This window comes from Apostichopus japonicus, chromosome 2 (genome assembly GCF_037975245.1).
Source record: "Apostichopus japonicus isolate 1M-3 chromosome 2, ASM3797524v1, whole genome shotgun sequence".
NCBI classification, from domain to species: domain Eukaryota; kingdom Metazoa; phylum Echinodermata; class Holothuroidea; order Aspidochirotida; family Stichopodidae; genus Apostichopus; species Apostichopus japonicus.
In genome coordinates, this window is record NC_092562.1 from 12,684,661 (window position 1) to 12,708,932 (window position 24,272).

The following is a 24,272-nucleotide window of genomic DNA, read 5'->3' on the forward strand; positions in this document are numbered from 1 at the left end:
ATTTCGGACATGACATCCCTATTTTAAAGTTGGGTATATGCCGCTTGGAAACCTCGGGAAGTGCCGTTTCCGGCCATCTAGAGGGTTTGTTAATCCCAAAATGTTCTTGTACGCTTCGCGCCAACTCATTGTGGCGCTACGCTTAGATAGTCAACAAGGTCATATCCCCCCCCCCCCCACTCGGAAGTACGGATCGCTGCCCATGCATATGACACCATTTTGCATTTCAGCCCTTCTTCGAAAGCAAAAATTGTACACCCCTCCCCTTAGACCCATCCCCCAGGACGGCGATCATTCATGCCTGACGCCCCCCCCCTATTGGAAAATCCTGGATACGCCCCTGGACATGAATAAATTTGTGAGAACTCGAGAATAATATCTTTCAATAGTCCATATATGAGCCAAAGAAGAATATATGACGTAATATCTCTTGGCTTGGAAATATTTCGGACACGCTTTTCGAGTACCTTTTCCCTCACCCACAAACTACTAGAAAATTTGCCCATACTGGACTGGGCGTCCTACTAAGTCATAAACGTGGACTGGATATGACCTTGAGAGGATAGTATGGGAGAAGGTGGGATACGAGTCAGATCTATATGAAAGTACAAAAGGAACGATATGCGAGGAATATATTTCCCACATACACCCCCATACTGCATTTAGGTCGCATACTAGTTTATATCAATCCGCCCGGATGTTCTCCTATTTCAGGAAAAGTGCCAAAATGCAATATAGTATAGGAGAACCTCTTTTTTGATATCTTATCAATCAGGACCTGGTTTCTTGCATGTTGATGAGCATGAATGGAAGTAACTGTGGTGCAAAAATTTGGTCAACTGAGGTAATTTTTTACCCCTTTGGGCCTCCCAGGGGCGTACAAAAATTGTTTACTACTGAGTGAAGAGGTTTGTTTACAAGTGACGAAAACTTCCGGCTCGGATAGCCAAAAAATCTACATGGACATGATACGGAATTTTGATGGTGCCATGAAAGGCCAACTCGTCCGGTGATGGGTGGCGTTTTTAGCTAGTGAGAACTTCTATCTAGACTAGAGACCACATTACTTTTGTGATTTAGTGTGTAAGTCAATGGGGCTTTTAATGGGCGTATGCTACCTTTATTTACGGCAAGGTTAGATCAAGCCAGCCTATAGATCAACTGAAATGATGGCACTGTTTCACACCCTTACAAACGCGGGAAGAAAAGGAGGGTTGTATAATCACAAATAGGTTCAGAAGACGAAGAAATCAACAGGGGGGACTGTGTATACACGTGCATATTATCAAACTGTATTGCAAAGTTGCAGCATAGGTATCATGGAAGTCAAATAATCATTTTACAGAATAGATGTAAACAGCTCAGATTACAAGAAAAAAAAGACAGAAAAGAAGAAAAAAAAACCCCATTAAAACCTGAACCTGATAAACATTTGATAATCATTCCATTTCTGCTGTACTGCAAGCTCTCCAGAAAGTAGATTAACGCCTACCGTCTAAAAATTATGCTTGTGAATAGACTGACCGATATTAAGAAGGAACAGACTCCTGCCGTTCCATGGTTTTGTTCTGCTAAAAGCTCAGTAATTCTAACCAACAAGTCAGAACAAAGAATGTAAGGATTACTTACCCACCCTTTGCTCCTCCTCCTCCCACCCCCCCCCCAGAAGAAAAAAAAAACAAAGGGAAGAACTTAATACACTAAACTACACTTACATGAGCATGTATGTATATATTCATGTGTATATAAATATATACATATACAATATGAATTAAAATCAACACATGTATCTCGCACAAAATTATGTTCCATTCATGATAATTAATAATACTGAACTCAATAATACATTTTGATCTGGCAGATTTCAACACACTATATAATCCTTACATTTTTACATAAATTATATGATTACAAGAAATAGGATGAGTGTGGGGGTGGGGAGGAGCACATTGCTCACAACATCCATTTACATAAAAATCACTCATTTCACACTCCTTTATCTGTCCCCGAAGACAATTAATACAGATATAAAATGCATACGAGCTACCCCTGCCTCCCCGATAGGGTCTTTTAAAACATTTAAAGCTCTCCTCTTTCGGAAAATAAATTTGAGAAAAAGCTAAATATTCTTGATTAGTAAAATGATCAAACACAGGGTAGAATAGAAATATATGTTGCTCAATGTTGTTGTTGGGGGTTTGTTTCTAGGGGAGGGTGGGGGTTGATGAATGCCACTCAAAAATCAAATTGGAATTAAGGGAGTAATATTTATCTTTAAAATACCGTAGAATTTACACCAATTAAGAATTACACAAAATATAACGCTTGACATTAGAACTTACGACCATCAACCATGTTGCATAAATTTTTGAAGAACGTGGTTAGAGTAATTTTGCACAATTGTTGTAAACTAACAATATATATATATATACTTATTTTTGCTTAAGCTGGATTGTTTCTGCTTTATTAATTTTCAGCAATAAAATAAATATGACAACAGCTTAAACTCTTCATCTCTTGGTCCAAACAAGAGATGCCACACTTGCCGTAGTCATGCCTACATCATGTCTCCAAACTAGTTTTCACTAAATCAATGAGAGGGCGAATGACAAAATTCGCCGGTTGCAGAGGATAAGAAACTGATTACATTAGCATATAGAAACTTCTAGCTTGTTAGACAAGTACATTTGTGCAAAAATTATATATTTATTGTGTAATAATAAATGTCACAACAAAAAGTGATAACCCTAAGAAAATTCAAATTGTTACTCAGGGCCATATTGAGATGGGCGAGAGGGGGGACGGACTCAGATTGTGGGGGACCCATGCCACAGCCCATCCTCATTCCGACAGTGACATTACTAGCTAATTGACTAAACCTAGTTTTAGAAATGAAATGTAAAGTCCCCTTTTGGCAATGTTCAATGTGCCCAACCACCCTCTCCCCTCCCACACTACATCCCAATATATACGCCTTCACCATGCTACCTGTTTTATGGTAATCTTACTTACATTCAAGGTTTTCTTTCTAAAATCATTTTTGTCAACGTTGATAACCCTTTATGAATGGATGACTAAAATTCCAAGGATCTATACACTGCTTTGGCACAAACTGTCAAGTTATTAATTTCATTAATGATTTCATTCATTTAAATACACCTTTTTTAAATATATATATGTAGGAATGTATGAATTTAGATTCAAAAGTTAACACAACTATTTTGATTGTAGGTGTGTCTTTGGTACTCTGATTCTTTGCCCATAACCAAACTATAGATTGATTGTTCTTTTTTTCTTCCAAAATATATTCCACATATATAAATTTTTATCAAAGGAAAAAAAATATGATCATAACTAAACATTGTTTATGAGGACAAATTCAATGATGAAATCAACAAGATATTTTGTTGACTCGGGCAAAAAATAAGTATTTTGTTTCTATCACTCTCATTCAATTAATGTTAGCAACTTATGAAATGTCATTTTGTGAGACTACAGGTGTTTGACATAAAGCCAATTGTGACTTGATATTTTGGAACAGCAAAGCAGGAATAAATAAATAAAGTCAATGTCAAAAAAAAAAAAAAAAACACAATTATAATGCATCAATGTTGTGTATTAAACACTAAATCAGACATAATCAATCCAGGCAAAGTTGAAAAATAAAAAATCTGCCCACTCAATCGTTGTTTACGATAATCCGTGCGAATAACACAGGATCTTGCTTTTCTGTTGATTATTTGCAATTAATCAAATTATTCAAGTTACTACAAGTCGATTCAAATTAAATAACTGATATCATAAATAACTTGTACTTTCTGTGTCAAGTGTGGGTTCTGTAAATGCTGAATCAAAAGATTGTTGAATTTCTGGACACAAAACTGACAGTGTTTTCGGTGTTGACAAAACTTTACGATTCACTTTTGAAGATATGAAAAGGAAACTAAAGGGAGGCGTAAATTACAGTCAGCACAACCTCTAGTAACACTATGACATTTCAGATTGACAAGAATGGGATACCCTGGCAGCTAAAAGACAATTTATGCAAAATCCCCCCACACTCTCCCCCAACCCCTCCCGCCCCCCCCCCCAAACATGGCATGATTTTTCTAAGATAGTTAGGGGAGTTGTCCTTTATGAACGAGATAACCAAAATCCGTTTTTTTTTTGTTCCTCCTGTAGTGCATTTCAGCACACTTGGGAGTGAGTATCAGTCAGCTAAAAATCTCAACAAAATTGGTGCAATTAATACGGATCGGCACCGATGAAGATATCAATGATACTTCAATCGTTTGCAGTCTATGTTCAATTGTCAGATTCCAGATTGCTATGCTTTACATAAGACTGTTAAAGTTACTCTCAAAACTGAAACATTATCACTATTAAAACGTCAGTGTAAATAATTGATTAATACTCAAATTCGCTGGCACAGCAATTTGTCACCTCTGGTTTCCTTCCAAACAATTGTGGCTAAACAATTTTTTTTTTAAAGAGAAGACAGGAAGAAAAAAAAAGTGTTTGCATAGATAAAAGTTTGTGAATTCAAGTATTCACAAAGTTCCCAAAATCATGCAAATTTTCTGGAACAAAAAAGTCATCTTTCTTCAAAGTCTATATTAGCCTCTCATACATGGAAAAACCATGTTTTTTTTTGAAGGTGCAAGGAAATGAAACAAGTATGAATCCATCAAAAATGGACAATTCAAAACTTAGGAAGCACAACAAGAAATAATATTTGTAGAAAGATAAGCAAGGCATAGAGGATGAATAATTTAATGTAGAACATACAGACTACTCTCAAAACAAAAGTAGATGGCTATTAGATAAGATGAAAAGAAAAAAGATATGGATAGTGGAAGACACTTTAAACTGACAATGCACGGTCGTATACAGTTTGGACAAATCCCCTCAGCATGTACAAAACTCTACTTGGCTTGTGGCCTATAAATAACACATTAGAAAAAAACTGTTAACTTACAAACTCATGTGGAAAACTCGAATCCAATTCATGGCAATGGAAAGTTATTTCCGTGAGTTTTCCTATTTTCTTTCAAAGATGCCTGACCTCATAACCCCCCCCCCCCCCTTACAAAAAATTGAATTTTACTTTCTACCCTGGAACCAGTTTTGTTAAGATTTACATCTCATCTGATTCCATTTATCTAATCCAACTCGCCACCAATTGCGAAGTGTTTCCACCAATTGCGAAGATGTTACCCATGCAAACATCAAGTCTGTATCCTTTACTTGTTTTTTTTTTCTATTGTATATAAACTGAGTGACTGAAAATTATTCTGCAAATTTCTCATATTTTGTTTGTGACTATTTATTGATTCTGCTAATTCAAATTAATAAGCAAGTCTGAGCTATTTGTATACTACGTTTTTAATGCTTGTAACTCTGTATTTTGTTGATAACACTTTTCAAGAGTATAACTCTTTTCAAGAGTATAATTATCCATATTAGTAACAGATGCGTTCTTGTTCTTGGAAATCCATCGACCAAACCATAAACATGTGTTTATTCACCGGGGTATGTCGGACAAGGATCGTCAAAAAATTGCAGCATGATGTTTAGGTTTGCATGTCAACACTTCCTGCTGTTCTTTTCTATTAATCTAGCCAGCTTTTGCCTGTCTGTTAGAAACAATGTCCTTTGGCTAGCTACTAGAGAAATGAATGAGTCAAACTTTAGATTTATGCACCATGATTGAATAAACTTATTTATGGAACACAACCCGTTGTTCTGAGACCGATTAAGAATGTTCTCGGCTCTTTTCCTGCTCCAGTCTGATGCGTTATAAGAACATCATCAATTTTGAGCTGGAGGATACAACAGACTGTATCAGCTCACAAGCTAACATATTTTCAACTCTGATTTTGTTAACGCTAAGGGCGATGTCAGGCAGCACATGAACTTTGACCCTCCCCGGTGTTTTCCGTATGGTGAAGTTGTAACCGGGACACGTGCTTGTAGATCTTCAAGGCTGGACCGAGCTTGAAGGACAGACCCGTGAGGACATCAAGACGTTTGAGCAGCAGTAGAGACTGACCATCTATCTCCTTCAATAGACAAAAAAGACAAATTGATCTTTTATTATATTTTGCCTTTTCCAGAAGTAACGATTTATTGAAAGCCGAATGGCTCATTGCGAGAGGGGACGTATCAAGTTTATTACCTGTTTTACACATAGCCTCATAATCATGTCACATTTCACACCCTTATTTCTTAATCCAGACTACACCTCCTTCAAATTCTTCCTCCAAATGTCTGACTGTCATGAATATCCACAGGATCAAGGACACAGCCATTTCTTATTACAAAAGTATTGCATTAAATATAATGCATGCTTAACATATCTACAGCTCATTGGACATGACAAATCAAACTGTGTTACCTTAAAAGCAAATGCAGTCATCCTCTTTTACATAATGTGATAGAAAAGATTGTGATGCACACCTTTCCTGAAATGCTAACAAAATTCAGAAAAATATCATATTTCAAAGGTCGTTTGAGGAGGGTGCCCTTTTGTCATATGGGTAATTATTTTTTTTTTATAGACAGTAGAGTTGTTAAAAGTATCTCTGTTTTCGAGTTTTCCTTCATATTCTGCTTATTTTCTTCTGGGCTGTGTTTATCAGGGATGAGCCTGGGGTGAAAAACAAATCACGGAACTTTACAAAAATTGGGGTATAGGCTCCAGTTTGCATATGCTACAGTGTGTTAGGATAATAGTTTTTGTCCCCGAGGTAGAAAAGAAATCACAGATATTACGCGAATTCGCGGAAAAAGCTCATGCCTGTATTATGCTTCTTCTGTACCATAAGATGAGAAATAAACTTGAAATGAAGAAATTGAATTTGAAAACCACTAAGCCATAAAATATGTATAATTTAATTTTGTTTTTCTGCTATAATTCAAGAGCTTCAATTGTCAGACAAAAGGGGTGGTGGGGGAGTCGGAAGTAACAAAAGAAGAATTAAAAGGCAGAGCACTTTAGCTGTGAGGTCCCTTGAAGAACTCATTTTCCACTTGAATTAATTGTCCTATGCAGCTCTATCACATATTGATGATGCTCTGATTTGCATTTCCTCCATATTCAGGAGTTGGCCAACTTAGTCTTTTTTTTAGACTGTGTTTTACCTTCTGAGTCAATTCTACATATACAGGATAACCTTCAAGATCATCCTGTTCACATATAAAGCCCTGCATGGATTAGCACCAGAATACATGAGTAGCATGATCAGTCGGAAAGCCACCACCCGCTCTCTCCAATCCTCAAATCAGCTACTGCTCCATGTTCCTAAGTGGAAGCTCAAGTCATTTGGTCAACGATCGTTTTCTAATGCCGCTCCTACTCTTTGGAACTCACTTCCACTGCACATCAAGTCGGCACCCAACGTAAACATTTTCAAAAACAGACTCAAAACTTATCTGTTTTTGACTGCCTTCCCTGAGCACTAGCACCACTGAGCATTGGTTTTCCTCTGGATATTGGTGCTATATAAATTTTGCATTTATTATTATTATTACACAGATGATTACATTGACCAACTCACCTGTTCTATGAATGCTGTACACTGATCGGTGAACCCTAAGGATTTAAAGTAGTCGGCTACTTGGTCTATATTCCACTTGGCTAGATTGCCTTGTATCTTAGGGAGGGCGGTATCCCTGGCCGACTGCTCGGGAAGGTTCGCTGTCTGTGATTGGTTGGCTGTTGCTACCTCCGTGCTTACTGATCTACTTGATGATTCATATTGCCTGTCGGAAAAAAATACAAAATCTGATCAGGTGAAGCCAGATGAAGTAAACACCTTGAGCAAACATTACCATTACCTAAACCTATATAACATAACTGCCAAAGCAGATGGGTTGCATGGGTTTCAAATGAAGTAAGTATGCCACGAAAGTGTCCATTAGCTATACGTTGCATCCAAAAACCCGCCGTTTGTACTAAATGGCAGGTTTTTTCCAGTTGGTTAGCTGAGTGATCAGTCCCATCTTTTCGCACCTTAGTTGAGCTTCCTATTCGTCTATTATGCAACTCATCACACAGCTAGTAGCCAAATCACTATCAGATTAAGGCAGACATGGCAAGGTGTGAACAAATCAACTCTTCCAAACTAACCAGTCTGTTTGCAGAAGACCTAAAGTTTCAGTAAAATGAGGTCAAGAGAGCTGAAAAATGCAACCTATGGTTAATGGACTAATTCTAGTCATGTAAGTAGACAGACCATTAACAGCACCTTAACATGAACTTGAAACGAGCAAAGTAAACCCTGACATCAATGGCTCTAATGTTGTTCTAACCGACACACTATCTTGGCTCTTTTCAGGTTTGGTTTATAATTTCCTTGTCGGTTGTTCCATCTTCCATTAACTTATTTACATATAATACATAAAATGCTGCATTTCTCCTTCATACCCATTCCCTATCACTTTTCTGGGTAGTATCTCACAACGTTGCGATGTGACTCCCGGTACAAAGGTACTGATAATTCTTACTGGCACCCCAGAAAAGATACCCTAAAGATACCCTTCTCCCTCATTTTCATTGTCTCAAAAATAGCCAACGTTTTATTAAATACATGGGCCCCAAAATATGGAATTCCCTGCTGGATAACATGAAAAATAAAACCAGTCTTATCTCATTTTAATGTCATCTAAAACGTTATCTCATTTCAAAGTATTACACCAAAGACTAATTTGTTATAAAATTTGATATTTGCCTTTGTGTTTTATTATTTGCATCTGCATAATTAAGTGTAATTGTCTATTGTTGATGTTTTCTTTTGTCTGTTTTCCCTATATCTGTCTTTTGTTCCTAGGAGGACCTTACATATAAGCTAGTTATAGCTTCTTTGGATTCCCCTCAACCTAGTTTATCATTTACATTCTTTATTTCTTTAGCTTCAAGCTGCTTTAAAAGTACACTTTATCCCACATTTTTGTATTACTATTCATACTTATTATGTTAAGCGACGATGGTTGAAATAAAGTTTTTCCAAATCAAATCGAAATGGTTACATAGGATCACCAACCAACTGAAGGCTGGACAGCTCAGTAGCTAGAATACAGGATTATGACTGTATGGTCAATGGTTCGAATCCCATTCTAGCTATCCATGTCTTTGTTCTTTACAAGTCTTGTTTTTCATTTTTCATAATTTCCCAGTAAGCTTTCCATTGTTTATTTGCCTATTCAGCATTCAAAACTTGCATGCAAGTGTTATTTTAATACCAGCTTTCAGATGTTAACCATTGACACATTAAACACTGGTGATCATCATCAGTTATCACACACAATGACCACAGGAACTTAAAGACTTGCGCACAAAGAAACGTCTCATGCTGGTAATCTGACCTAGCTTCGAAAGAGGTGTAACAGATGTGTTAGACACCACCATCGATCCCAGAAAATACACACACAGCTGGCTACCGTCGGTAATTAGACACTAGTGTACAGTCAGTACATACAGCTGCGGTCAATACCGACAGCACACTGTACAAAAGATACAGCGATGGACAGATAACAAAGTATCATGTTTCATTACTGTCTGCATTTTGTAGCGACAAGAAAGAAACTTCACAGTTTGCAAGCAACGGAAAGTTAACTTTTTATCAGAGGGCGGCATGCGCTTTGGGGCGAGTCTTCAATGCCTTTAAGCGTTTAGACCCAGACACACACTGCTCGGACTGAACAAGACCTAACACAACTTGACCGTGTGACCTAGCTTTCATATAGTCATCAAGATTTATAGAACAACTGACACCTGCACACTGACAGAGTGCACGCTGAACGACTGTTTCTGTTAATGGCCATTGCTCGTTAATATCATCTGCAAACATGTATTCCCCTATGACCATATTTAGACCAACCTTTACTCTATGTCATGAGAATAACGTTGATAGTGAAATTAAGGAATATATGGAACATATGTAGTCCAGCAATTAGTATTGCAGGTACGCAGAGGAATCAACTCTCACTTTCTACTTTACTTTTGCATTTAAAATACTTTGAGGAATACTGTAGAAAAAAAAACATTTAGCAATACCTCTCAGTTGGTTCTTCATTACCGTTGGGCAGAGAAGGTGAAGTGGCCATAGAAGTAGACGCTGGTGCATCGTTATCTAAGAATAAAACAAGTTTATTTAATAATTTGTTAGCTCATCTTGTCAAGTGTTACAAGATAAGAAAGAAACTGGATATGCCTGAAAACAAATCAAGCAATTTCTGGAATGAAGGGGCAAAACTCACCATGGTACTTTTTCAAAGGGATACATCACTGACAGGTATGTTTACTGTACAGTAGTAGCATGTGGGCTAATTTCTGTAAACGTCCAGAAAATCTATCAAAGGTTTACACATGCAAATTTAACATATTCTATTGTTTCTCAGGCACTCCCTTCCTTCCTGTTACCAACTTTAGTCCTCAAAGAAGTACATTCATGTCTAACTCGGTTTACTTTTAACATCCAGGCTTGTCTTTTATACAATCCATATTTGACTGAACCTCACAGAAACAAGTCATGAATTTCTGACCACTGAAATTACAGTTTGAGATGAATGCAGCTCAGATATATTGCTCTTTCCTTGAAATTACAAGAAGTTAACCACATTTACAGTTACAAAAGATTTACTGCAGCAATGGAAGGAAAACAGAAGAATCTTGATGAAACTCTGCACAGCTATAACCTGGGTGTAGTGAAACCACTGATCAGGCTACACATACTAACTGAAGGGTGCAACCAACTAATACAGTGTTCACTATCAGACTATGAACTTAGTTACAGGTCACTGTCAGTCAGTGTGATGATGTAGGGCTATCTATGTACACAGTGTAGTTGAGGGGAGTCTTCCAGTGGATTCGATATTTCTGGTTCATGAAAAACATTGTTCAACACTGCTGCACTGCTGTATGAGAAACTCTGGGAAAATACTGAAGCACAATCTAATCTGTCGGATGGGGATGCGTAGTGGCCATCCTAGGTGAAGGAAAGTTGGGATGCTATTGTGGCCATCTTAGGTTAAGGAAAGTGGGGGTGCTATTGTGGCCATCCTAGGTGTAGGGAAGAGGGAATGCTAAGTGGCCATCCTAGGTGAAGGAAGGTGGGGATGCTATTGTGGCCATCCTAGGTGTAGGAAGGTGGGGATGCTATTGTGGCTATCCTTGGTGTATAAAAGTGGGGATGCGTAGTGGCCATCCTAGGTGAAGGAAAGTGGGGATGCTATTGTGGCCATCCTAGGTGTAGGAAAGTAGGGATAAAAAGTGGCCATCCTACTGTAGGTGTAGGGAAGGGGTACTTGCCATGTAGTTCTATGAGCCCTCATCTACAAGGGGAAGGCTTGTACTAAAGCTCATGATCATCCATGATCCACACGTGGATATGGTTTCACATGAACTTCTGTCAGCTCCCAACTCCCCCATCCACCCCCCTCCCACCCTGTGAGATTCACTAAAGTCACCTGAATTAGTTGGTTGAGCCTCACTGGGTACACTAGGACTGGAAGAGTAATCCATCTCCTCCTCCTCTTTCTCACAGAGAGAGCAAACCCATTTGCCTGAAATTAATGCAAAATCATGGAAAAATGACAGGTTATTGACACTTGACTACATTCAGATACATACATGCCTTCATCAGTGCACTAGGTCGTGCAGTAGTTTACCATCACAACAGAAACTTTAAGAACTAGAGAAAATATGGCGATATTTTGTAGACCACTTTAAAATTGAAATTTGTTGTATCCAAAGGTTTGATTAATTACAGCAGCATTTTCCATTTCTTGGACAATTTTACCAAGCCTACAGAGTACTTACTCAACAATAATAATAAGATTACAATTGTTGGAACCAACTTTAACCAATTCACCCTCCTAGCTCCGTCATTGCCGAAATGAACTCGCAATGAAAATGTACTTCAGGAATTTAATTCAATACTTTACAGACTTCTGGTGACTGCACGCTTTTGCAACAAGCTACTATTAACTGCATGTTAAAAGCAAAATTGGAAGATTTAAATTTTTTATTTGACATTGACTGCATCAATATTTGAAACTTGACTAGTCAAGACAATAACCTGTATTCTTATGTGATCAAACCAGTATTAAAAAATATTTTGAAAAAAAAATGTATAGAAATAAATAAATAAATAAGAATACTTAAAAAACGCCAAACATCATCTTGCATCTGATTGTCCATTTTACCAAGTAAACTGAGTAGTTTTCAACATCGCTTTGCAGTTGGACAAACTAAGACACCCTACTATATTTTTTCTAAAAAACAGAAGACTAATATTGGGAAAAATTCAACGTTTTCCTCAACATTTTGTGGTCCGTATATGTTTACATTAGTATTAAATACGTATCAAAAATGGGAAAATTTCAAAAATTTTTATCAGCATTTCACTTCATTGTTTAAATTTTTTTGTTCACGTATTATTACCAGATGGTTTCTCGGTCAGAGGAGGCTGATGACATATCATGTGGTACCCTTTATCACAGGAATCACAGAACAATAATGTGTCCTGCAAAGATAGAAGAAGAAAAGAACATTGAACTGCATAGTTAATTTATTTTCTTCCAAAACAGAAAAAAAAGCGAAAACAAAAGAAAAAAATGCAAATATATGTAAAATGATATCCGCTGGAATTCATTGGCACAAAATAATTCTGTTCATAGAATCACATATGGATCTTCAGTAGTATTATACAATGGAAGTACAAGATAGGAAGTAGGGTTGGTTTTACAACTGCGCCGATATGACTTTTGGCAACCTTGGAGGCCGTTTAGTTCGCCATTGTGTCACCACATGTACATGCGTTCATGGAAGTTACTTGGCGTCGATTAAACAAACACAAATTGAAACGATGACAGTAGGCTACTTACTGCACTCATCAACTTTTCTAGGCATGTTATAAACTTTTGCTTGCATTTTCAGTCCTGCAGTAGATAACAAAGTAATTTTTAGTCACGAAAAGTTTATAAAACTAAATGCTGGATCAGGATTATAAACAAGTTTGACCAATTAAAAGCCTAAACAATAAGTGATTCCTGTGTATTTTCTCGTGAAGCATTTTATTTTCTGAGGAGTGGAACTTGTGTTGTCACGTCTATGTGACAATCATGCAAAGTATATTATACGATCCAGTCTAGAAGAAACATGAATATGTTATGAGCAGGATTTGAATTAACAAATTGCAACGAAATGACTCACCTCTCTCCAGCACACCAAATGTGACCGAATCTCAGGATATATTTTATTCCAAACTAATGAATACTACATGTTTTGTATTCAAATCAATGTGTAATGGTCCTACTGGGAGCCCTCATATTTTTAAACAGATTCACCAGCATATTACGTCTGATCTGAGCTAAGTTCACAAATATTTTTAGCTGTTCCCCTGACCTGACTAGAGCTGTTCCCCTAACCTGACTAGTATTAATCTCTATTCGGTCTCAGTCGGCAGACCAGAAAACTTAGCCTTCTGCAAGAACAGATCACTGACCAAAAGAAGATAAATATCCACCTGCTACCCTACTGTACAACAGACGGATCCATTTTTAAGAACTTCCCATAATCCATGAGAACTATCATCTTGTTAACATACTGCACATTCAAATCTCTTCACACATCTGTTTCCTCCAGCAATGTACAGAACCTTACACCAACCAGCTACATTTTCAAACAATCACAACTCATTTCACTGTTATGAAATTTTTGTATCTAAAATTCCTCAACTGTAAGAGAGTAACATTTCTTGACATTTACAATGACAATTTATACCAGTTTGCATTCAATTAATCTTCAAATACAGTCTATTTGATGACATGATATAGGTTACCCACCTTTTGAGCACATAACCACAAAGCAACCCTCCCCCCTCCCCCACCACAAACCTTCATGAGAATTTTTTTTGGAGAAATACCAGAAAGTGGTATAGTGCAAAATGAAATACAACATACTTGCTTTAGGGATAATAAAATGCAGCTTCCCTTCTTTAAAAACATCACATCCCTAAAACCAAGGCCACTGTCTTTCCCAAACGACCAAAGGAATATCTCATGAACGTTTAACGTTACTGTTCCCCCACCTGATCATTGGCACTGGTCAATTAGTAATCTACAGCATGACACATAATGCCTGGCACTGAAAAAGTATGCGGCGGGTTCACAGAACAAAAACAACACAACAGACATGAAAGGAGGCACAGGGTGTTACAGTGGACAGCATAATAGAATAAATGGAGTAAGTGTAAAGACAAGGGGTGCAGACAGCACAGAACATAGAGAAAGATTATGAACAATGGGTGTGACTTATTAATATTTACAATGTATAGGTTAGTAAAGGTAATATATTCTAGAGAGAAGTGTGAATGTTTTGTTGTGTAAAACCTATAATTATGAATAGCCATCGTGTAATAGACAGCCAGCTCACAATACCAAAAGTGTGCAGTAATACGTACACTGCAGTAACATAATGTTTGAACACTATATCCACAAAATCTTGATAATGGTCAAAATTACTCAACAGTCTTCTTAAAATTGATTGTTTTCTACGGCTCAGCACATATTGCACATTGGGAGGAGACACTTCCTCCTCTTTTGTATTCTCTTTCCTCCACTGTTTTTCCTCCACCGTATAACATATCGACTCAATTCACCGAGGGACCAGACTCACACCGTACAGCTATATGTCAGTGTCGAGTTCAATAACACTTTTTTTAAAGACTCCCCCCTCCAACCCCTCTCTCATTTCTCCCCGTGTAGAGATTGAATGGTACCGTCAGGCCTTCATCTATCGGTCCCATATGGGTGGTTCAGAACTGTTGGATTTGGCAGCCTTTAGTAGCTATTTCAATTGAAGAAAGGTTTCAGAAAATGTGAACAGAACAGAAGGATATCAGCTAAAATGAGTGTTGATATTGGGAAGATTTACGGGCAGGAAGGGGATATACAGACAGAAAACTGTATGTCCTTACCCAGGGATGTGCCCAGGGTTTCCTGAGTGCCGGGTATACTGATCGCCATCCTGGGGGAAGGGGTCAAAGGGGGAGGGGGAGAAATTTTCGATTTTTGAAGGTGCTCAGATGCCAAATGCTGGCACTTGTGTAGCTTTTGAAGCACATACACAAGTACTAGTTTTGCTAACCATTTACATTTTTTATATATTTTTTTTTTTCAGTTTATGGTGAATATATTATTAGGAATGTCAGGATTTTAGATGAAAATAGTGCTGGGCGGGATTCACGATTTTTAAGACAGTGCTGGGCAGCGTGGGCACATCCCTGCTAACTTTGATGGTTAAGGAGATGTTAACATAAGACTTCTTTTTGATAATTTGATTTGCAGCAAGAGAAATTTCCAAGTGCCACCAGAATCAACAAAATCTTTTCGTTTTTTTCATCTCACCCCTTAGTAATACCTGCACTGCATTAAGCTATTAATTGTAAGACTCATGATCGTTTCATAGAAACATTGGCTTCCATTATTGAATGATGACATGACAATATGGAAACATGATTAGTTCAATGGCTTACTAGTGATGTTGCAATAATTAATATAATCTTGATTGTAGAGGTAAAAACCTATCTCCAAAATAATGGCAAATCCACCCCTTGCTTGATCATCATATCCTACAGTGTACTTATTCCACCTTCTGCCAACCACCCCACCACACCACCCCTCCCACTCAATTTCAACTGTCTAATTTTAGGATCAAGACGTCAGCAACATTTTGAGAGTTTCAATTAAATGGCTGCCTTCTAGTTATGTTTGATGAATTTACTTTTGTTATGACCAAATGCTTATTAAGTGTTGATATATTAAATTTCCAGAGGAGAATTGTTTGAATGGCCTTGACATGGATGTATCAGGCATATTGTGTCTCAAGTTTTCCAGTTACTACATACATAGTTACTGTACACTTTGAGCCACACTTTCTTGATTCCTCTGTGTTTTGAGAAAGATATCATTCGCAACAACTAAACAAATTGCTTTAATATTGCTTCATGTTCTTTTGTCTCATTACTTTAAAGACAAACTATTAAAATTGCTTTTTTATTAATTTATAATCATTTATGTACAGTGTATATGCAACGACTCTAGCCCTAAGTCAATTGACCATCCATTTATACTGGATATAAGCTTGCCTAATTTACATTTGAAGTTGTCAGAACTGGTATATTTGCATCCATGCTCCTAAGATGGGATTACTGTAGGCCTTCATGTCACTTGCATATCAGAGATTTCTCTGAATAAATTGCCAACCCCATCCCCAAGCCCCCCCCAACCCCCTCTCCAAACCTGGCTCCCTCCCTTGCCCCTGTTCTGTTCAATTCTCATTTGCAACATAAAACGTACAGGAAACGACCACAAGGCTACAACTGGTGTTATTTCCAAACATTGAAGCAAACATGATTTGTTGTAACACTATCTTACTTTATTAATCTAGAATGCATCTTGCCTACTGTACAGTTACCCCCGGACTTCTTCCACCCTCTTCCGGAATGAACCCTACCGCCGGCAACATCACTTTGCATTTGACTCGTGAAATAACAATTTTACAAAAATGGAATATGGTGTATTAAAGTTGTTACAGATCGAAGAAGTTAGTAGAAAAAAAGGGAGGTCTGAAAATGATAAGTTTTCAATGAGGAGACTACTAAAGGGTACAAGGTATTAATATAATAGATCTGTTAATTGTTTTAATGTAAAGGAAGCTGGAAATTTTTGGTATTTGGCTACATACTATAGCATGTGGTAGGCTAAGGTATGTAGGCGTTACATGATTGATAAACATTTTCACTATAAACTACCTCTGGGACTTGGGCTAACCCTGGTCGTCTCGGATCCTTCTGACTGCATACAGCTTGAGCTTTGAACTGTCTGGCCTGTGTGGAGTAAATCTTTCCAGTGTCATGCAACATAGTGGTATGAATATGCATGGACAAAACAGGGCGTGACCTAACTAAAGTCTTCAAAGAGTTTTCATCATATATATAAAAAATAAATAAATAATAAAAAAAATATTAAAAAAACTGACAGTTTTACCTTTGTTTGATTGCACCCATTTGTATGTTAACCTACCCCCCCCCCCCCGCCCCCATCACTACTTCAGCAACTAAGTTCAAGGGCTAACCAAAGATCCATCTTGTACTAGAAAATGTTAATACATTACCATAGCAACTACACCCTTACCCTCTTTTTTTCATATCCTGCTACACAACACTCTTCAGTTTTACAAGAATAACTATGTCTATACTATTTGTAAACTTTGAAAACCCAAAGAAAAGATGAAGGGAGGTCAGTGCATATCAACATGTTCCTTCATGAATTTCTTCTATGAATACATTAATAATCAAATGACCTACTGTTCCACCTCAACATAAGCACACAGTGTTAACTTAATAACAGTAATACTAACAATTACAGCACTGGATATAAGTTATGTGCCAATTTTATATACTAACATATGTATCATGGTGAAATTTAGTACACAAAGGAGGAGGGCTCTCAACATGAGGAGAAGGGCCTACTGTACCTTTACTTTACAAACACCGCCAACAAAATCTCACAAAAGAAGAAACAGTATAACAAATCAACTAACCATCAATAGTTTAGTTATCTGAGTAAGACTTAGCACTTCCCAAATGATGTACAAGTTAACGAGCCTACAGAACCATCTTTTTGTCTTGATTGACCCCATTTGAGATGATACTATATTCAGACAATTTTGAAGTCTGTGTCAATCATTTGAACATTTACTTGTCTCTCACATGATGTGAGCCTAATTCATTGAGGAGCCTAAGTAATAGAGGGTATACATCCATTTATGCTAAAAATATGCTGGGACTGTTTCGCTCACCACAAACTTTCTTAAGAATGTTTAATTTGAATGATTTTGCACCTTTTCTACATAAAATTTGTAACAGTTAGAAATATGACTTCTATGGCTATATATGGCCTTTTCTACATAAATTTGTAATGTCAGTTAGAAATATGACTTCTATGGCTATATAGCTACCATAGCACATTTGTAAATTCCTGTCAAATGCACCAGTGTGTTTCGATTGTATAACCTGTGAGGCTGTGACCATGAAGCTGCTGTCTTTTACTACATTAATAAAGTTGTAAGCAAATTTACATCTAGCTAATAAATTCTTCCAAATTTATGAATACTATCAAAAGATTAGAGGCATCCACACTTTCCATTCAAAAGTCAATTAAAATTTTAGTACAATGATCGTGTGCAATTACTCTGCTTCCTAAAGTTCTCACTCTCACTTCCATACCTGGTTGAAAAGTTTGAAGGTAAAGTCTGTCAAATCATCACCTTTCTTTTCTTGCATAAAAAGTACTTCACCCTCACCTTCCCCACACCCCGCCCCCCAACCCAATCCATTCATGTAATATTATTTACCATTCACATATTACAATACAATATTTGTCAACTATAGTTTGTTGTGTAGAGCAGTCATTCTAGGCACTGATTTGCATAAAAGTTAATCGAAAAGTGTTTGAAAAGTAATTGTCTTTTGACTATGGAATTCTAAGAATCAGTTTTTTCTCTTCTTCTATGTTTTTCTTCCACATTGCTGCACTTACTTAAAACCATTAGAGATGGGTTATGCCTCCCTCCCCCTAATCCCCACATCCCTCCCCTAATCCCCACATCCCTCCCCTAATCCCAACATCCCTCCCCTAATCCCCACATCCCTCCCCTAATCCCCACATCCCTCCCCTAATCCCCACATCCCTCCCCACCCCCCATGCACATTTCCTCACAATGTTGTTAACAAAATAAAGTATATAATGTTCCTGGCTAGGAAGATAATCTGCACAAGATATCGGTGACGAGATGCAGGTGGTACTGTAAAATTCAACAATCTTTTTGTAAACATGATACATTGTAAAATTCTCGCTGCTTTCCCAACTGAATATATTATATACTTTGTCATACACTGATTGTACTTACTGTACTCGAAACTTAAACGACAGGGTTCATGAATGTGTGAGAATAACCAATTAATGCACAATACAGACTTTATACTATATATACTCACTGCATCGCCTGAATCACTGCATACATGACAAGTCTTGCAGTCTATACATTGCCATGGCGACAGTCTGGATCGCTCTGCCAAACTGATGGAGTAGTTCATACAAGATGGGTGAACTGGTGATAAAATAATAAGATACATTCATGACCTTGAAAAATACACATTTCCTTGCAACTTTAATGTTGAAAAGCTCAATTTTTGTATCACTTTACAGTTTACAGGATACTAGTAGCTTAAATGTAATTTCTTGTCATACATTATTGACTCAGCAGGAAATACATACATACAGTGTACAGACTGTACTATGCTATACCATGTACAGTAGTGAATATATGGATATTTTCCTAGTTCTACCGTAAATAGTCTATTTGGTGGAGATGATCTGTTCCTGGTTACATTATCAGCAAACATTTGCACAAGAAACCTTTAGTTAAATATTACTATGCATACATATTTCAGAAATGTGCAGACAATTTAGCATGAAGTTACTTTTAATTTAGACTGTAAATAAAAATATAATATATATATACATCTATTTGAGTTATTTGAAACAGGAACAAGCTATGCATAGCCATGCATACAATTCTCTAGGAGCAAACTTTTTTACCTTACCCAGCTGTCTTGGTTTATATTTTTCCTCTACTTATTAAATATTACTTAAAGGCATTGAAGACTCGCCCAAAACCGCGTGCTGCCGAAAAAGTTAACTTTGCGTTGCTTGCAAGTGAATTTTTTTCTTATCGCTACAAAATGCAGACACTAATGAAATGTGATACCTTGTTATCTTTTATCTAGACCTGAGATGTCCATCGCTGTACACTGTGTTGAGGGTATTGACTGTCGCTGCATGTATTGACTGTACACTAGTGTCTAATGACCGACGGTAGCAATTAAGCAGTGTGTGTATTTTCTGGGATCGATGGTGGTGTCTAACACTTCTGTTACACCTCATTCGAAACTAGGTCAGATTACCGGCATTAGACGTTTCTTTTTGCATGAGTCTTCAATGCCTTTAACAATAGTATACTGGATTGTTTTTACAAACAATCCACTTGTGATATTCAGTCATGAAGGATAATCGTCACGAAAAATTACTAAGTAGTGTGCTATTAAATGTGATACACTGTAAGCAATGGAAACCTTTCAGACTGCAATCCTTGCAGAAGAGGAGTTCCTCGGCTTCTCCGTATTTGTTGCGACTGGCTGGTAGGCTGCAGTAATCACATCTCTGATCTCCGGGCGACAGCTTAGTGAGGGGTTCATGCTCAAAATCAGGTCCATGATTCTTCTTAATTCTCTGAAGAAGAAAACAAATCAAAGGTTTAAATCTATGACACCAAATCGAAGATTTTTTTCCAGAGAAATTGAAATGTCAGTTAAATATTTCAATTAAATTCAACCAGTAACGTCTACAGTATACACAATTTTGAAACACCCTTCCTATTAAGGCATTGCGGATTGTGAGAATAGACAGTGAATTTCTCAGTGTGGGTAACTACTTATTGAGGCACTAAAATGCTACATTGATGGGTGACCATTTATCTGACTTTTCTAGCATATTTGATGACAATATTGATATCATTTAAATTTAGCACCTTTTCACTACAGGCTAATAGTAGTTGCTATGAGAGTTGCTTTAATACTAGCTAGATCAGGACTGTTAAATTTTTGTGTAGTAAAGTCCCCTCGACCCCATAATCCATTAAAACTATTTCCCATTTTGTGCCTTTTTGTTCAAGAACGTACATTCTTCTACACACAATATACTATAGAAGACATACACCGGTATGTGTATTTGCCAATGACCTATACTTTCAAATTTATAAAGCTTTTAAACGATGTCATGTAACAAAATACAAAAAATTCAAAGTGTTGTGAAATTAAGTTGAAAAAATTGCTCAGTAGCATGGATACTATTACTGACATTTTACTTTTTTGCCACCACCTCTACTAATTAGTAAGCCCCATGTTCATAGGCGTAGGAGGCAGAGGGGCTGGTGGGGCTGCAGCCCCCCCCCAACCAAGATTTTTGGTGAAAATCCGGGCAATATGCTGAGAATTTTTCGGGCACCTACTGAAAGAAGAAAAATTTGCAGTTGTGTTTTTCAATTTTTTGTGTGGAAATTCGGGCAATATGCTGAGAATTTTTCGGGCACCTACTGAACGAAGAAAAATTTGCAAGTGTGTTTTCAATTTTTTTTTGTGAAAATGGGCAATATGCTGGGATTTTTTTGGGCACCTACTGAAAGAAGAGTAATTTGCAATGTGTTTTTCAATAGTTAAACTGATATTGTTATTATCATTATTATTGTAACAACTTCCCCAATAATTAAAACCAATATGGAAGGGTAATAACACGGAAAATGATTTTATGTTATTGGCATGTGATGTAATAAGCGATGAAAGCCTATATGATATGCACATTAACATGTTGAACGCGCGCGGAGCACGCGAAAAAGTTGGATATATTTTTCGGGCAAGTCGTTACAGCCCCCCCAAATCAAATTAGGCTCCTACGCCTATGCCCATGTTCTTCTTCTTTTTTGGGGGTGGTTCACATTCATTTCTGTGTGTTGGGGGCAGGTATTAGCTTTCTCCAGAAATGAATCCAACAGGAGAATTACTAATATAAATTATTGTCTTCTTAGTTTTACATAAATCATCAAAGTTATTGCAGTAATTATGTCCATGCCACTTCACAATTAAGTGAACTGTAAGGTAACTGCAGTAGGTACAAGTCTCTGTGCAATGTGGTTCTGATTTGAATGATAGGAAAAATGCAAAGCTCTACTTTCTTTATGACATTCTGTGTGAATAGAATTAATGGCAAGATGCACTGTCAATGATGGTTCAAAAAAATTAGTCTGAAGAGTACATTGAAATATTTCTTGTACATTAATTTGATATTCTTAAGTTGAAACTTCTATGCTGGAAATATTTCTTAAATCCTACAGTGCTATAGGCCTAGTTTCATTATTGTTTCCACATGTATCTGTACACTTGGTAATAATATGGTCCACTTACTGCTTAGCCTACAGTATGCTTTAGTAATAATACAAGCTTCCACTAAACCAACTGGGACAGGGGCTTATTCATGCAGCTACGTAAATGTAACACCTGATATGACAGAATAAAGTATGGAACATTAATCTTTGCTAAAAATTTAATAAGCCTACTGCAAGTTGCAACTCCTCATTTCACATTCACAGTACTGCACACAAGCTAACCCACAAACATAACACCGTGGTTAAAGCAAGGTAACGTCTGGTAAACAACTAAATAGGCCTAGGCCTATCCTCTACATATCTAATAAATCCTTATTTAGTCTTTACACGCATGGTTTTGAAAGGATTTGGAAGGCGGAACTTTGCCATTGCCACTAAACTAAACATCCAACAAACACCAACGGTTTGAGTTTTAATCACTTCTTTTTCATACACGAAAAAAGTTGGCCAAATCAAATTCTGCTAAATTTTAAAATAAACAACCTAAGCTAAATTTTAAAATGACAACCTAAGCTAGGGTCTGACTAAACTAGGCCGGGTTCAGTAGATATATGATTTAGCAAAATGGTGATCAAATCGGTGAGTCGATTTATTAAAACATTGACCCAAATAACGATTGTGTCCCATTTCCCAGAAACCATTAACATACATGATCTTGGTGATACTACCTTAGCCAACGCAGCCTAGGTTTCCCGTGTAATTAGCCTAGGTTAATTTGGTAACGAATTGACGAAGATATCTTATATTGGCTAGTGTGGCACGCAACGTTGGAACTGAAATAGGATAAACATTATGCGCACTTGTTTACGTGAGTCGAGGTTCTCGTAAAAATTAATCAACAAGGACGATACACGGCAACAACCGAAAACTGATCTTGATGATTATCATGGCCGATAGTGGGCCACCGATTTCGTTACCTTTCGTTTCAAAGGGCGCAACTTTTTTGACATTTGGGCAGCGTCTTTCGAGTTGACCCTTGGAACAGCATAAACCCCTGATGCTGTTAAAACCAAGTGACCGGCATCAACTTCACGATGCAATGCTGCATCTAAACGGTTCTCTTTCAAGGTTGTCTCGGGATCATCCGTTTTTACAAACTTTTCAATCTCTTGGCGAGTAGCACCGCTGCCATCTCGGTTTTCCTCTTTCGAATCTGAGATGCGGCTGACAGCTTTTAGGATTGTACGAGTATCCGAATCCGAGTTCAAAATGTTACCACTCAGATGGCTTTTATTCCATTTAGAAGCATTCCTGTAACTAGTATTGCCCTTATACACTACTTTGATAACATGTTGTGTTTCGACCATGCGTTCTAACTCGCGTTCAACATCTTTGAATGGAATTCCGAATCGACGGTTCACCATGTGGCAAATTCGCTCCGAATCTGGTCGCGCTTTCCGACGCCGCAAAGAGTCAATAACTTCTAAAATTAACGCAATATATTTTTCTCCTTCCATTCCAATAACTTTTAACCTATTTCCGCGTGATTTAAGAAAGAGCGAAGAAGATTAAAGTAGTAGCTATTCTTTAAACGCGCACAGTAGTTCTACAATAGTACAATAGTGGTTAGTTACATTTGTACACTGATGCTACACATAAGTTTGTGTAGCTTGTACTCGTAGTAGTAGTATTCAGTAACTGGATGCCCGCTTACAACAATGAACGACTATTGAACCCACAATGCGCAAACTCAGAACAGGCCTGTCGGTGACGTCGGTGATTTGACTAACCTCAAGGAAGTGCACTGTATATGTTGCTAATCGATGAATTCAAAAGTATCGGTCAATCGGTCACCGAATTATGATAGCCAGTCCAACAGAAAGGCAAACGTATATCTAAGGCTCTCGTGCAAATTTTGATTTTGATTTGAAAGGATAGATTGCTTTGTCTCTGTATCTCACCAATCATTTATACAACCTATTCACTGTGTAAATGTTAGCGTGCTGAAAGAGTGTAGCCTACTACCTTATTCGGTTGATACAAGCAGTTATCCTTGAATAACATGCGAGACCGAGAACTTCCTAATATATTTGGAGGTCAAGGTGTCATTGCAGTAGGGCTTTACAATATCAGCTATAGCTTACCACGACAAAGGAGAATCCCCTTTATGCGATCTTACTCGGGTCTCGTTATTAGGCGGTAACTGATAACTAAAGGACCCGGCCACTGATACAGTAGGCTACGTGCGCATGCCTAACTATCCGAA

At 37.4% G+C, this 24,272-nt stretch overlaps 1 protein-coding gene across 2 annotated transcripts; it reads right to left on the minus strand.

The window, feature by feature from the left end:
- Window positions 1-1,272: 1,272 nt before the first annotated feature.
- Window positions 1,273-24,007, minus strand: LOC139978454 (histone acetyltransferase KAT6A-like). 2 transcript variants are annotated; one of them, XM_071988707.1, is made up of 9 exons: window positions 22,984-24,007; window positions 20,202-20,358; window positions 19,065-19,177; window positions 16,818-16,892; window positions 12,446-12,527; window positions 11,470-11,565; window positions 10,058-10,133; window positions 7,560-7,764; window positions 1,273-6,062 (listed from the first exon to the last, which is right to left on the minus strand). In XM_071988707.1, exons 1-9 carry the CDS (start codon window positions 23,521-23,523, stop codon window positions 5,901-5,903), a joined length of 1,506 nt encoding a protein of 501 aa, XP_071844808.1. In that variant the 5' UTR covers window positions 23,524-24,007; the 3' UTR covers window positions 1,273-5,900. The 2 variants fall into 2 exon arrangements, with proteins under 2 accessions (XP_071844808.1, XP_071844816.1); XM_071988715.1 differs by lacking the exon at window positions 16,818-16,892.
- Window positions 24,008-24,272: the final 265 nt, after the last annotated feature.

What these genes read in the sequence shown, in the direction of transcription:
- LOC139978454 (XM_071988707.1), bottom strand. Translation starts at nt 23,523, where the DNA reads ATGGAAGGAGAAAAATATATTGCGTTAATTTTAGAAGTTATTGACTCT. An exon ending in TCTGACCGAGAAACCATCTG is followed by an intron (nt 11,566 to 12,445) that starts GTAATAATACGT and finishes CATTAATTTCAG; the next exon opens with GCAAATGGGTTTGCTCTCTC. An exon ending in AATGAAGAACCAACTGAGAG is followed by an intron (nt 7,765 to 10,057) that starts GTATTGCTAAAT and finishes TTTTTCCGACAG; the next exon opens with GCAATATGAATCATCAAGTA.